Source organism: Scyliorhinus canicula, chromosome 4 (assembly GCF_902713615.1).
Source record: "Scyliorhinus canicula chromosome 4, sScyCan1.1, whole genome shotgun sequence".
NCBI classification, from domain to species: Eukaryota; Metazoa; Chordata; class Chondrichthyes; order Carcharhiniformes; family Scyliorhinidae; genus Scyliorhinus; species Scyliorhinus canicula.
The window spans coordinates 192,711,971-192,726,316 of NC_052149.1; the positions used below are offsets into that span (position 1 = coordinate 192,711,971).

General features: G+C 45.9%; 1 protein-coding gene across 5 annotated transcripts in view; it reads left to right on the forward strand.

Moving 5' to 3' along the window:
* Positions 1 to 14,346, forward strand: part of LOC119965268 (kelch-like protein 3) — a 156,640-nt gene that overhangs the window by 27,039 nt on the left and 115,255 nt on the right. For 4 of the 5 annotated variants that reach the window (XM_038795780.1, XM_038795781.1, XM_038795782.1 and 1 more), the window contains exon 3: positions 4,946 to 5,052. The exons of the other annotated variant lie outside the window; for it this stretch is intronic. In XM_038795780.1, coding sequence (XP_038651708.1) covers positions 4,946 to 5,052 — 107 coding nt within the window. The remainder of the gene's footprint in view (positions 1 to 4,945; positions 5,053 to 14,346) is intronic. 5 annotated transcript variants of the gene reach the window in all.

Below are 14,346 nucleotides of genomic sequence, written 5' to 3' on the forward strand. Positions count from 1 at the left end.
TATGACTGGATTCTGCTAATCAGTTGACTTTATTGCAAAGGGATGGTCAGAACAATTTCTTGAATGGTTAAACTTTTGGTATTACTGAGATAAAACAATTACTAGTTCGTACTGTGCTTTTCCTAGGATTTGGCAAAGTAGTTATCCTGATCATTCAATTTCCGTGCCAATTTGTTTTGGGTGGTCTTGTTTCAAAATATGAAAATGCTATTGTCTGAGTTAATTCTTAAGATTAATTTCAACTAGGTAAAATAACGATTTTACAAGTAAGCTAATCTGTCCTTCTACAATGTTATTTCAGTTTGCTCCTGTTGCAGGGAGACTTAAACTAGGTTGCATAGTTTAAACATAAGATGGAGATGAGAATGAGGAGATGAGGAGAACCTTATTTACCCAAAAGGTTGTTAGTATGTGGAATTATTTTTTCCAGAAAGTAATCGAGAATGGGTCTTAATTTATTCAAGGCAGAATTAGGTGTTTTTTTAATTAGGCATGGGAGGCGAGTGTCATGGGAGGCAAATAGGAAAGTAAAGCTAAGACCGCAACCAGATCCTCCATGATCCTATCAAATGGTGGAACTAGCTTGGGCAGCACCATCCAAAACCAAGACTGCTACAGTCTAGGGAAGTTCCCCTACAAGTCACTCACCATCTTGATTTGGAAATATATTGTCAGTTCTCCACTGTCGCTGGGTCAAATTCCTGGAATTCACTCCCTAGCTACACTGTGGGTGTACTTACACCACATGACTACAGTGATGCAAGAAGGCAGCTCACCATCGCCATCTCGAGGGCAATTAGGGATGGGCAATAAATGTCGGCCTAGCCAGCGAAGGTCAGAACAGGAAAACAAATTTTTAAAAAGCTCGAAGTGCCAAGCGCCCTACTCCTACCCCAACGATCCTATGAATAGAATTGTGATTAGCAAATTGCATTTTTCGCTTTCTTCCCCCTTTACATCATGTTTAAACAGGAGGCTTTCAAACACAGTCATGGTTGACACTGTGTTCCAGTCAACCTGTATCAGTATTCATCTGTGTTATTTCATTAAAAAAATTCTTAATTTTAAAATCTAGTTCCTGACACCCTGAGCTTTGTAATTCCCTGGCTGCCTCTCTGCCCCTTTCTCCTCCTTTTAAGATCGTCCTTAAAACCCCACCTCTTCCGACAATACCTGGCTGCTTGTCCTAATATTTCCTTGGCCGCCTGTCATAATATTTCATTGTCTGACTATGTATTGTTTTTTTGATCATTCTTTATGGCATTTACCTACATTGAAAGTGCCAATAAATGCAAGTTGTTGTTGTATTTTAATTTGGATTTATGCAGCTCTTTTGTTAACAAGGGCCTTCAGGACCTGATGTCTTCCTTTGTTATAATGGCAGCTCTGCATGGTGTAGTCATTTCTGACTTGCAGAAACATGAACAACAGCATAATGGGGGCCTAGTCAGAATTCTGAATGCAGCTTTTGCTCTTTCGCCTTGTTTCTTTCCCCTCCAGCCTCTGCAACTTGTTGAGTGCAAAAATGGGTGTAATGAATCAGCTCTGAACTTGAGAAACGCATCTCTTTGACAAAGCTTTTGGTCATCACTCCTAATTCCTCCTTTGCCTTGGTGTTTTATTTTTATTATACTTCTGTGATGTGAAACTTATTCTACATTAAATGTAGTAGAAATGCCAGTGTTGACATTGCTCAAATAGTGAGCTTTGCTCTCAAAGGCAGCGTTTTAAGCCTCAGCTTCAAATTATTCAGTTCTGACAGTGACAGAGTACCAAACTGATCTTAGTGAAGGGATTACGCATTAGTGGTACGCATAGCTGATCGATTAAAACCCAGCTGAATTTTTCACCAGATATCAGTTCTCATTCAATCTCTGCCGTTCTTTATTTCTTGTTAACTGCTGTACTGTGTGATCCACAGATGTGTCAATACAACACAGCTGTTTCAGATCTTCCTATACATCTGGGTTGCACAAAAAGAAGCGATGCTTACTGGAACAATCGTCACTGTTTATTGCCCTAGATATATGGTGACATATATTGCTTAACTATAAGGAGCAGCACAAAATTGAAGAAAATGTAGAGTACATTCTATACATGATGATGGGCAAGTGTGAAATATGATGCAGGGAGGAAGGTCAGTTGTAGAAATACAATAACCTGTGACTTAATGTGCTTTACACAAAATGGGATTCCTTTTCGAAATACTCTACATTTTAACAGCAATGGAATTGGGAAAAGTGCATTTCTGCAGTTAGGCTGCTGACCGTTTAATCAATAATAAAACAGATTTGTCTAATGGAAAAAAGTGCACAAATATATTGCTGTCATCCCTGTACCAATGGGTAGCACGGTAGCACAGTGGGTAACACTGTTGCTTCACAGCGCCAGGGTCCCAGGTTTGATTCCCGGCTTGGGTCACTGTCTGTGTGGAGTCTGCACGTTCTCCCTGTGTTTGCGTGGGTTTCCTCCGAGTGCTCTGGTTTCCTCTAACAAGTCCCAAAAGATGCGCTGTTAGGTTAATGGGACATTCTTAATTCTTCCTCTGTGTACCCGAATAGGTGCCGGATATGTGGCGACTAGGGGCTTTTCACGTAACTTCATTGCAGTGTTAATGTCAGCCTACTTGTGACAATAAAGATGATTAATCATTAAATGTCTACTGTCACCATCATCGACACAACCATTGATCAGCATCTTTTAACATAATAACTGACACAAGGCAGCGATGAAACAATGCTGCAGTGTAAACTAGTTAGGATAGCTGTTCAAAACCATAGTTGAAAAGATAAGTTATGAGGAGGTTTTTGGAAGTAGGAATGTGTGTAGCAAGCTGAAGGAGATTTAATGCGAGTGTCTCAGAGAATGAGGCAGAAACAGCTGCAGACAACCAGTGGTGGGGTAGGACAGGCAGAGATTCTCAGGCTGGAGTGGAGGGCAATGTCTGGGATGTAGGACAAGTTGCGTTTTTGAAAGTGAACGGACAACAAAGTCATGGAAGTATTTGTAACTGGGCACAAACATTTTCAGTTCAATTTATTGGTGGATGGGAAGCCAATGGAGGTAATCAAGGACAGGAATGATGAGTAAACAGGTCTTGGGGCAGACAGGAGGCCCTTGGGAGTGAGGATAATATCCCAGTTGGTGCTGAAGAAGTGTGTGTGAGGGCTGTTGATGATGGATAAGATATGGGGTTTAAAACTCAGTTCAGGCTTGAACAGAACATTTAGGTAATGTACTCGCTAATATAGCTTGAGACCAGTGAAAAGTGAGCATGGAGCTTCTGCAGGAGTTCATAGAAGAATCATGGAATCCCTACTGTACAGAGGCCACTTGGCCCATCAAGTTTGCACCGACCCTCTGAAAGACCACCTTACCTGGGCCTAATCCCCTGACCTATTCCAGCAACTCCATCTAAGGGGCAATTTAGCATGGCCAATCCAGCTAACCTGCGCATCTTTGGATTGTGGGAGGAAGCCGGAGCACCCGGAGGAAATCCACTCAGACATGGGGAGAATATGCAAACTCCACAGATACAGTCATCCGAGGTCTGAATCAAACCTGCATCCCTGATGCTGTGAGGCAGCAGTGCTAACTACTGTGCCACCGTGCTGTCCCTGTTGTTCCATTGGAGAAAGTTCTGGCTCGAGCATGGCTTGATGTCTAAGTAGGAGGTCGCATCTGGTGGTGGTGGTGGTGGTGGTGGGGGGGGGGGGGGGTAGGGGTGGGTGGGGGGGGTGGGGGGGGTAGGGGTGGGTGGGGGGGGGGTAGGGGTGGGTGGGGGGGGTGGTGGGGGGGTGGGTAGGGGTGGTGGTGGGGGGGGGGGTAGGGGTGGGTGGGGAGGGGGGGGGGGGGAGGGGTGGTGGGGGGGTAAGGGGGTGAGGGGGGTATGGAGGGTGGGGGGGCTGGGGGGGGTGGGGCGGTTAGGGGGGTGGGGGGGTTTGGGGGGGTAGGGGTGTGGGGGGGGGGCAGGAGTGTGTGGGGGGGGGGGCGGGTAGGGGGGGGGCGCGAATCCGAGAGCTGGGAAACACCCGGCTCATCGTGCGCACTATGGGACTCTGTTCCCATTCGGGCAGATCGTGCCCAATGTGTCAAAGAGGGAAATGAATGGTAGGATGTGGATCAAAGTTAGGGCCTTGAGTTCTCAAGCTCACCATTTGGGGTTTGAGGAGAAAAAAGCTCTTTTTGGATAAGTGGGTGTGTAACCAACTGAGGATGTATCTGTGGGTGGACCATAGGAGCGCAGGATGGAATATTTGATAAAGGAGGAAAAGCATGGATAACATGCCAAGGTTGCAGCCACAAAGTATTCTATGGTAGGTTTGTTAAGAAAGTTTGTTCTACAGGAGGTACAGAAGAGAGACTGTCGGAATTTGGACTGGGATTTCTGCAAGAGGTGAGCGTGGGACTGGGTAGTGAAAGCCTTTTCAAGGACCTTTGGAGGGGAAAGGGAGATTATATATGGTACTTCAAAAATAGCAAGAGCTTAGTCTACATATAGCAATATAAGTAAAAGCTTATAATTTGTGAGAAGTTCTGATTCGTTGACGGGGAAGGATATCTTGTTATTTTGTGAGTTATCCTATCATGTAGTAAACCTTTAAAGAAAAAGGTGGAGTTGCAATGTACACACAGTGTTGAACCGAACACCTTCCCAAAATTCATTCCTCCCTTTGTGTCTTAGCCTCTTCTGTCTTTGGACAATGCAGAATAAATTGAGTGTCAGGAATCTTCACAATAGAAGAATTTTTGCTGCTTTTCTTCCCCTCCCCTAAAATGTCTCTTCTCTTCTTCCTCCTGACTGCTGATTGATTGTGCCTCTGCTGGTTTCCAACCCTGATTATACCTCTGATGACACACTCTGATCTTAATCCCAAATGCCATGTTTCTATTGTAATCTGTTCTACAAACATGAATTCTAATGGATTATTTGGTAAACTTGCAGTAAAAGCACTCTGTGTGATGTGACCATTGTTGCTGAGGATGTGGAAATTGAAGCGCATCGTATTGTCCTGGCAGCCTGCAGCCCTTATTTCTGTGCCATGTTTACAGGTACTTATTTGTATTTCAATGTAATTATTAAATACCTTGTCATTCTTGTCTGAAATTTGACTGAAATATTCTCTAATTTTTTTTGGCCACAAGGGCAGGCAGATATTTCACTCCTTATGGACATGTCTCTTTGTCTCTGGGGATATTGGTTATCCCCACCTTGGAGTGGAGCTGGCTGTGCTTGCTTCTTAATTAATATAAGTGAAATAATGCTCTAGAATTGATGCTGGAATTCAATGTCAGCCAAACGCAGCACTCCCTAAGTTACACTGGGCAAGAGGCTGCAGATGCACATGTAAATGTAAAAAACGTAAATGTAAATGATCTTAGGCTTACATTCACACTGCAATGACGTCTCTGCGAAAAGGCCCTAGTCGCCACATTCCAGCGCCTGTTCAGTTACACAGAGGGAGAATTCAGAATTCTCAGCTGGTACGGGAATTGAACCCGTGCTACTGGCTACTGTTCTGCCTCCCAAACCAGCTGTCCAGCCCACTGAGCTAAAGCAGCTCATTTGTTTCAAGAGGGGCAGATTAACGGGGATCAGCGCCGGCCCTAGGGTTGCTGGCGCCCCGGGCAAGCTGAACTTCGGCGCCCGAGGGGAGGGGCGGGGCCGAGGGGGGGGGGGGGGGGGCCGAGGGGGGGGGGGCGAGGGGGGGCGGACCCGAAGGGGGGGGCGGGGGGGGGCGGACCCGAGGGCAGGGCGGGGGGGCGGACCCGAAGGGCGGGCGGACCCGAGGGCGGGGCGGGGGGGGGCGGACCCGAGGGCGGGGCGGGGGGGCGGACCCGAGCGGGGGGCGGGGGGGGGACCGAGCGGGCGAGCAGGGGGGGCGGACCGAGCCGGGGGGGCAGGGCGGCCACCGCGCATGCGCTGGTTGGCACCGGCCCAACTGCGCATGCGCGGGATCCGAGTCTCTGGCGCCCCCTAGCACATGGCGCCCCGGGCGACTGCCCGAGTTGCCGGTGCCTTGAGCCGGCCCTGACGGGGATCCTGCTTCTGATGAAGACAGGATGTGTTCACTTGCAATGCCTCCTCCCATCAGGCACTTGGCTGATGTGGCAGTGAACATGAATAATGCAGATATGTGGAAAGTACTGGAAGGCATTGACATCGGTAAAACCATAATCGGCAAGGAGTCAATGTCTTAAGAGGAAGGAAAATTATGAAAACAGAAGATGCACAGTCACACAAGTTGTTCTCCACTGTTGAATCGCTGATCTAGCCATGCCACTAAGGGAGATGCTGATTGAAGATTTGGAACTTCTTCACAGGAAGGAAGAGTAAATATGTGATGACCCACCTAGAAATTTTCGGGCTTAACTGAGAACTATTTTGTTTTTTTGTCCTCTATAAAAGGTACAGCCTCCCATTGGGATATCGGCTGGAATTCCCCGGTCCTCGAGATTCTCTTTTCCCGCTGGCAGTGCACTCCCGCCCGCAGTTTGATCGGTGGCTTGGGATGGCTTTAGTAGGAAACCCCATTGACAAATGGCGGGAAGGACGAATCCCGTCGCCAGTGAACGGCGAGCTGCTGAGAAACACGTGGCTGAGGGACAGAAGAATCCAGCCCATCGTTTCAAAAGCACTGACAGCCTTCCTTACCTTGCCCAAGTGGTCATTCTTCCCAATGGCAGCTTGGAATGGTCAGTGGACAGGCTGGGAAGTATCATGCCTCAATATGCAGATTATTCCCCCTCCCCCCCCCCCCCCCCCCCACCTGCTTCCTTTTTGCTCAGTTGTGAGATCCAGCAATGAATTCCTTGCCATCTTCACAGCTGAGATCAATTCATTTAGTACATAGAACAGCACAGCACAGTACAGGCCCTTCGGCCCACGATGTTGTGCCGACCACTTATCCTAATCTAAGATCAACCTAGGGCAGCACGGTGGCGCAGTGGGTTAGCACTGCGGCCTCACTGCGCCGAGATTCCAGGTTCGATCCCGGCTCTGGGTCACTGTCCGTGTGGAGTTTGTACATTCTCCCCGTGTTTGCGTGGATTTCGCCCCCACAGCCCAAAAATGTGCAAGCTAGGTGGATTGGACACGCTAAATTGCCCCTTAATTGGAAAACATTAATTAGATACTCTAAATTTAAAAAAAAATCTAAGATCAGCCTAGATTCATTATAGCACAGAAAGAGGTCATTCAGCCTAGCCAGTTCATGCCAGTTCTTTGAAGTGAAATCTAGTCAATCCCATCCCTTTGCTTTATCACCCTAAACCTTGTAATTCATTCCTTCAAGTACCATCCATTTTCCTTGTGAAATCTTTCTTCATCTCCACTTCCACCACACTCCTGGACAGAGTGCTCCAGGTAGTTACCACTCACTGTGTAAAAAAGATATTCTTCGCCCCTGCATCTCTTGCCCAAAATCTTAAACCTGTGTTCCCTGATCCTGGAACTGAATCCTTTCTGATTGAAGGATTTAGTGTTTTATTGTTTAGTCTTTTTGACCACTGATCAGAGAAGTACCTGGTGATGGACAAAAAACATCAGAAGGTCTTAAAGGTGTAGTTAGGGCTGCATTTTTGAACTTCTTGTTTCCTTTCTATATTTCTCTCTTTTACTATCTCACTCTTTGTCTTATTAAAAAGGATGGATCTGAGTCTCCATATTGATTCAGGGAAATTACATGACTGTGGTAACAGCGACACATTATTCATTTTGAATAAAGGTAGCTGTTCCTGTGTGTCACCTCTTCCTAGACTTGCTCCTATTTCAACGTCAATAAACTACACCCACAGATCTCCACCCTTCAAGAGCACTAGGTCACCAGATTCTGCTTGCTCTTGCTTGATGTGAATTGCAAAAGGATTGGGGTCTCAAATGCTCTTTGATCTCATCTCTGTGTTTCCTGGCGCCAGCCTATAAACCTTACAGGAACCACTCCAAGACCCCTTTCCTGACCAAGGTAGACTGAACTCTTGTGCTCTAGCTATGTTCCTGGCTTCTAAGAGAGCTCCAGCAACATACTTTGAAGTTGGGTCGTTGTCACTGGGGGTTATGTGAGAGCTGAGAAAACCTGAGTTTGGTCTGGGGCTGAGCAGGTTCAGGACTTCGAAGCAACGGCATTTGAGGTTTCTCAATCCTTGTGTAACTCCCTGTGTATTAGTGTTCAATGATGAAGATTGATCTGTCAAAATAAGTTGATTTAATGTACTTTTTTTCCCCTTTGGTTAGCTCTTTGTCAAGTTTAGATTTACATGCAGCATTGATTGTCACACTAAGTGGCACTCAATTGAAATAGATCTGAAATGGAATATAATCTATAATCTAGGTTGACACTTATCTGCAGTGCTGAAGGAATGCTGCCTTTTTTTCTTGGACTTTGATGAAAGGTCGTTGACCTGAAATGCAAACCCAACTTCCTCTCACCACAGTAGCTACCTGACTTGCTGAGAGTTTAAAGCGTTTTTTGTTTTTATTTCTGAAATATATATCAGAATTGCTTTATCATTGTACATCCAAAAATACCCAAAACTGGACAGAAACAAATTACCTGCTTCATTTGAGTCTGCCCAAGTAATCACAAGACAATGAAGTATCATCGTCCCTAGTGTAATAATGAGTGTAAATAGTGTAAATAAAAATTTATATTTATATAGCACATTTTACCACAGGATGTCTCAAGGGGCCTTGCAGCCAATGAAGTACTTTTAAAATTGTCACTGTTGTAATGTAGCAAGCAGCAATATGATAACGACCAGATGATTTGTTTCTTTGTGGTGTTGACTGAGGGATGAGCATTTGGTAGGACACCGGGATACCCTGTTGTTCTTCGAAATAGTGCCAAGGGATCTTTTACGTCCACCCAAGAAGACAGAAGGGGCCTCTGTTTAATATCTCATCCAAAAGACAGCATCTCTTGACGGTGTAACACTTCCTCAATACTGCACTGTAGTGTTAGCTTTGATTTTTGTACTCAGAAACCTTAGATACCTACTTGCACGCTTTCACTTAACCTCAAAATGTTGGAGTTTATTTCCTTGTCAACACTGTGATTAGCCAGGGTAACTGAACTGAACATCTCAACTGACCAGACCCGACTATCCCTCAACTTCCCAACTACCCACCTTGCCCATTCACTAACTCAATCAGTCATTCATTCACCCACACTCACTCACTCATTAAAAGACTTGAGAACTTTGAAATGTTAGCTGAATACTCTCCTTCTCCCAACCTTCCGACACTTTGGGGTCTTCTGCGTGAAACACTTCAGTGGTCCACTTCTGTTTCAGCTGGGACCAGAAGATATGGCTAAAAATGGGTAGTATCATAAGGTCAAAGAAAACTTTGCAGGTAGCGGTAATGCACTCAGCGTTGCTGCCAACCAGAAGGCCTGGGCCATTATTCCCAGGGCCTGGGAGAGAAATTATGGACCCTGGTATTTCTCCTGTTTCTGAACCCCTTATTCCTCCCCTTCCACTTTAACTCTCTCCCTCTATTATGAATGATATTTTTTGCCCTTTCAATATTTGCTAATCAATTCACCCAAAAATCTAAAAATCAGTAAAATGATAACACCCTTTGCTGGCATCTGATTGCAAATATTATCTGATATATAGGCAACATGGGTCATAAATATTTAGAGCAATGTTACAATGCAATGTTAGTTTATACGCACCATATGATTGATCCCATTGCGACTAATAAACAAACCAGAAAGTACAAATTTTACTTTAACAGCATTGTGCAATATGATTTGTGTGATTTTTGGCGACTGCCTCAGCCCTCAGTAATATATTCTGCATATTGCATGATATGGACACAGTGACAGTAAATTAAGATTTGTGGGAAAGATTCAATGATTGCAAATCTGATAAATTGCATAAAATCTTTCCCATTCTGTAGGAGTAGAAGAAGATATTCTTCTGCCTGGGTGCATTGTATAATGTAAAATAATTATTTCACAGGATAGAAATATCAAATGACTCCTGAGCAATAAAATAGAATGATTGAACAATATAGGTCTTCATTGTTAGTGAGAAGCGTTGGAGCCTTCAGGTGCCTCTGTGCAACAAATGTTTACGAGGACAGATGACAAAGACTGGTTCACAATTGTATCTGTATTTTCTTGATCAGCAATTCTGAAGGCTCCGTTGATTGCTGCATCTCACTGCAATATATTTTCAACATCTATGCAACACAACTTTATCACAACATTTCAACAACCCCTAACATCCTATACACACACATACAAACCATCCCACAATAATTTGACGTCCCATTTTTTTGAAACAAGGTCACCCTCCTGACAGTTGCTATGCTGCTGACCTTCGGACAGCTTTCTAGATTTTGGCAGGCTTTTCACAAAATGAATCGTACCCACGAAGATACTGAAGGTTGGAACCAGCAACATAGCAACTGTGAAATAGAGCTGACACTGACAGACTGGGGGCGGGATTCTCCCAGGCCCACGCCGGAGAATCCCCGCAACTGCGTCCCGACGCCGGCACGTGATTCTCCTTGGAGCGGAGAATCGGTGCCTTTTGCACCGGCATGTTTGGCACGACGCCGGTCGCGGGCCGCTCTACGCGGCCGGGCTGACGATTCTCCGGCCCGCATGGGCCGAGCGACCGCTCGAAAAAGGCAGAGTCCCGCCGGTGGCGTCCACACCTGGTCACAGCCGGCGGGAACTCTGAGCGGGGGGGGGGGGGGGGGCGGCACCGGGGGGTGCCTCCGATGGGGCCTGGCCCACGATAGGGGCCCACCGATCAGCGGGCCGACCTCTCGCTCCCCGGGCCGGCCTCGCGCTCCCCGGGCCTACTTTCCTGCGCGCCGGCCCCTGAACTTCCGCGCCATGTTGCATCGGGGCCAGCAGGTTGAGGTAGGCCACCGCGCATGCACGGGTTGGCGCGGCGCACAGTTCACGCTGGGATGGAAGGTGAACCGCTCCAGCGCTGTGCTGGCCCCCTGTAGGGGCCAAAATCCGTACTCCCAGCGGCCGGTTCACGCTGACGTGAAACGCGACGGCGTTTCCGACGGTGTGGACACTCTGCCGCCGAATGGGAGAATCCCGCCCTGGATTTTTTAATAATCGGTATCTTCAGCCGGCAGATGGGTATTTTTTAAGCCGGTCTATAATAGATGATGAGAAACTCAGTTTATAACACGTGCTCTCCCCCGCAACCCCCTTCTCCCAAAACCCAGGCCCCTGGCTCTCCCGGGCCATGATGATTCCTAATTTTTGCTAATCTACCTAATTCAAACAGTCTGTCCGCACAGAATGTCTAGTCCTTTCATGCTTTTAAATGCTTAAATTATCTAAAGCCAATGCTTTCCTTGTATAAAAAGATCTAGCTCACAGCCTGCTGTTTTAAATAAAAGATTTTTCTTTTCGCCCTGCGTTGAACCATTTCCACTGATGTACCTGTGGCTGAATTCCAAATGACCATCAAAAATGTGCAACATGTTTGGAGACTACACAGGGTCTGTGAAATAGAGCTGACACTGACAGACTGGGGGCGGGATTCTCCCAGCCCCACGCCAGAGAATCCCCGCAACTGCGCCCCGCAGTTAACAGGGCAGATTTGCCAACAACTTCCGACTGAATTGTATTACAATATGCCAACAGCATCTTGTTTACTCCTCAGCTGCTATCAGTCATTGTCACTGGACAGAATTCTGATCCAACAGAGGATCATTTGCCCCTTGAATTATTTTTAATGAAAATATACCAAATGTACTAAATCCACTGTTAATTTCCACATTCAGGCACAAATAAATTTGGAAATCTTGCAGATTTAACTGTGTCATGATGCTGAAGGAATGAATAACTAAATAACCGCAGTTAAAGCTGAGGCTTCCAGAAATCTGGACCCCAGTATTCCGTTTCTTGCTAAACGCGTTCTGTGTTTATAACTTGAGTTGCATTCTGTTACTGCAAATAAGCTGGGGTAATGATATGTGGTGGCTGATAACGGAATAAAAATACATGTGAAAATCGAACAACAAATGCTTTTCTCGTCAAACTGAAAATAATTTTAGATTTCAATAATAGCATAGATTCAGAAACTTGTGCACGTCCTGTGATTAAAATCTAGATGGGAAAGTGCAGGGGAAACCAATTGTAGTAGATTTATATACAGGATGCACGTTTTTCCCCCTCTCCTATTTATGCTTTAATTTCCCTTTGTATACCTGGCACCAACACAGGCTGCCTTTGTCCACAGACTTGCCGCAGTGAGTGAAAACAACACGGCCTTTCCACTAACAACTGGAGTATAACTTTTTACCCTGTAGAGTCTCTAAATCGATTCCCGTACCAGCCTCCCCGGACAGGCGCCGGAATGTGGCGACTAGGGGCTTTTCACAGTAACTTCATTGAAGCCTACTCGTGACAATAAGCAATTTTCATTTTTCATTTTCATTTCATTTATTGCAATCTGATCAGTGCTGCCCAGCACTGCTGTCAGTAGAATGTTCAGTCATTGCTACTGATTTTAAATGCTGGAGTTACACGATGGCTTTGAATCTCGCAATAATTGGGAAGAATTCCTTGCTGCTTACCGAACTGCATGTATTTGTGATGTTTTATACAAAACATTCCTTCATTGTGTTTCATATTGATCTGATCATTTGTGCACTGAAAATGCACTGCACATTTTTACAGTCTCATTTCAAAGTTTTCAGATTTTGGGGTATGGATTGTTTTGGGGTATGGATTGTTTTGGGGTATGGATTGTTTAGGGGATGGATTGTTTTGGGGTATGGATTGTAATAAGCATTTGATTAGCCACCTGAACTTTTAGGAGGTTCACTAGGTCTCTGCAGTACCGGATCACATCAATATCCTGGCTGAGTCTAGGAGACGAGGTTTTTCCTGTAATTTTCCCACTCGAGTCTTCAATCTCAACTGAGCCAAGTTTACCTGTGTCACACTTTGATGTGGATTTAGAATCCTTACAGTGCAGAAGGAGGCCATTCGACCATTGGGCCTGCACCGACCCTCTAAAAGAGCACCTCACCTAGGCCCACTCTCACACCCTACCCCCGTAACCCCATTTAACCTGTGCATCTTTGAACACTAAGGGCAATTTAACATGGCCAATCCACCTAACCTGCATATCTTTGGACTATGGGAGGAAACCAGGGCACCCGGAGGCAACCCGCGCAGAAATGGGGAGAACGTGCAAACTCCACAGTCACCCAAGGCTGGAATCGAACCGTGGCGCTGTGAGGCAGTAGTGCTAACCACTGTGCTCTGGGCTCATTGTGATTGACTTAAGAGCAAAAGTGACTGAGGCCTTTAACTGGGCCTCCTGTTTTGGCTTTCTCTCTCTGATGCAAGCCACATACTCCAGACTAATGTTTTGAAGATTGTGAGAAATGGTACAGCTCATATCCGAGTCCAGAGTGACAGAGAGATACTGAATGTGTTAAAAACCAGCAGGGTTCCCAAACTAGCCATATAATTCCCTGGCTCCTGCTCGGAAATGTCAATGGATGAGCATATAATTGGGCTTGGTTTTAATGCCTATTGACCGTTGTTGTCCAGGCTTGCATGTGAATAAGCAACTTAGAAGTACCAGAGATGAAAGAATGAGCAAATGTATTCAGTACAGGAGGATTGTTCAGGAGGATTAAACCATTTGAAGGCATTTTTAATGTTGATTTTTTTGTATGTTAAAGCAATTGCAATTTCTGATCTGAGAATATTCTAACTGGGTAGCAATGGATGAATTTATCTGTGGTGGACAGAAGGTTTGGACAGATTGGTTGTGTGCCCATGGTGTATCCTCATGTGGCTCAAAGTTGAGCTTTTTATTTTGTCTGACTATCAGCAGAGGCCACGGCTCGGTCAGTAGGTTACCCTGCCACTTCACTGAAACCCCATGGGTCAGACCTTCTAGTATTGGGAGTAACGATGCACTGAATCTATGATCCTGGTGCAAGTTGGGATCCTGAGGGAGTCCTGACATTCACACATGCACTGTGATTACCTGTTAAGTTTTAACTTCCGATGGGAAGATTTGTATTGTCCAGGACCCCCTGCGAATGATTCTTACAATGATCTCAGCGTCAGAAACGTGGGCTAGATATGTGCTACTCACCTGGATACTTCGCCTAGAATTGTTAGACTCTTTAATCTGTGGTGTGACTCAGTGATCAACAATTCAACCCAGCCCTCGCCCCGCACCCCCAACCTAACGAACCAACCTCCCAATCAGGCTGCTCATCTGCCCTGACCCAAACTATCGTTCCCGGCTGCCGTACGCCCCTCAATCCCGCTATTCTCACCCACACACCGTCAACCACCACCCACCTTTGCGTTGCTCCTCTCCTCTTGAATC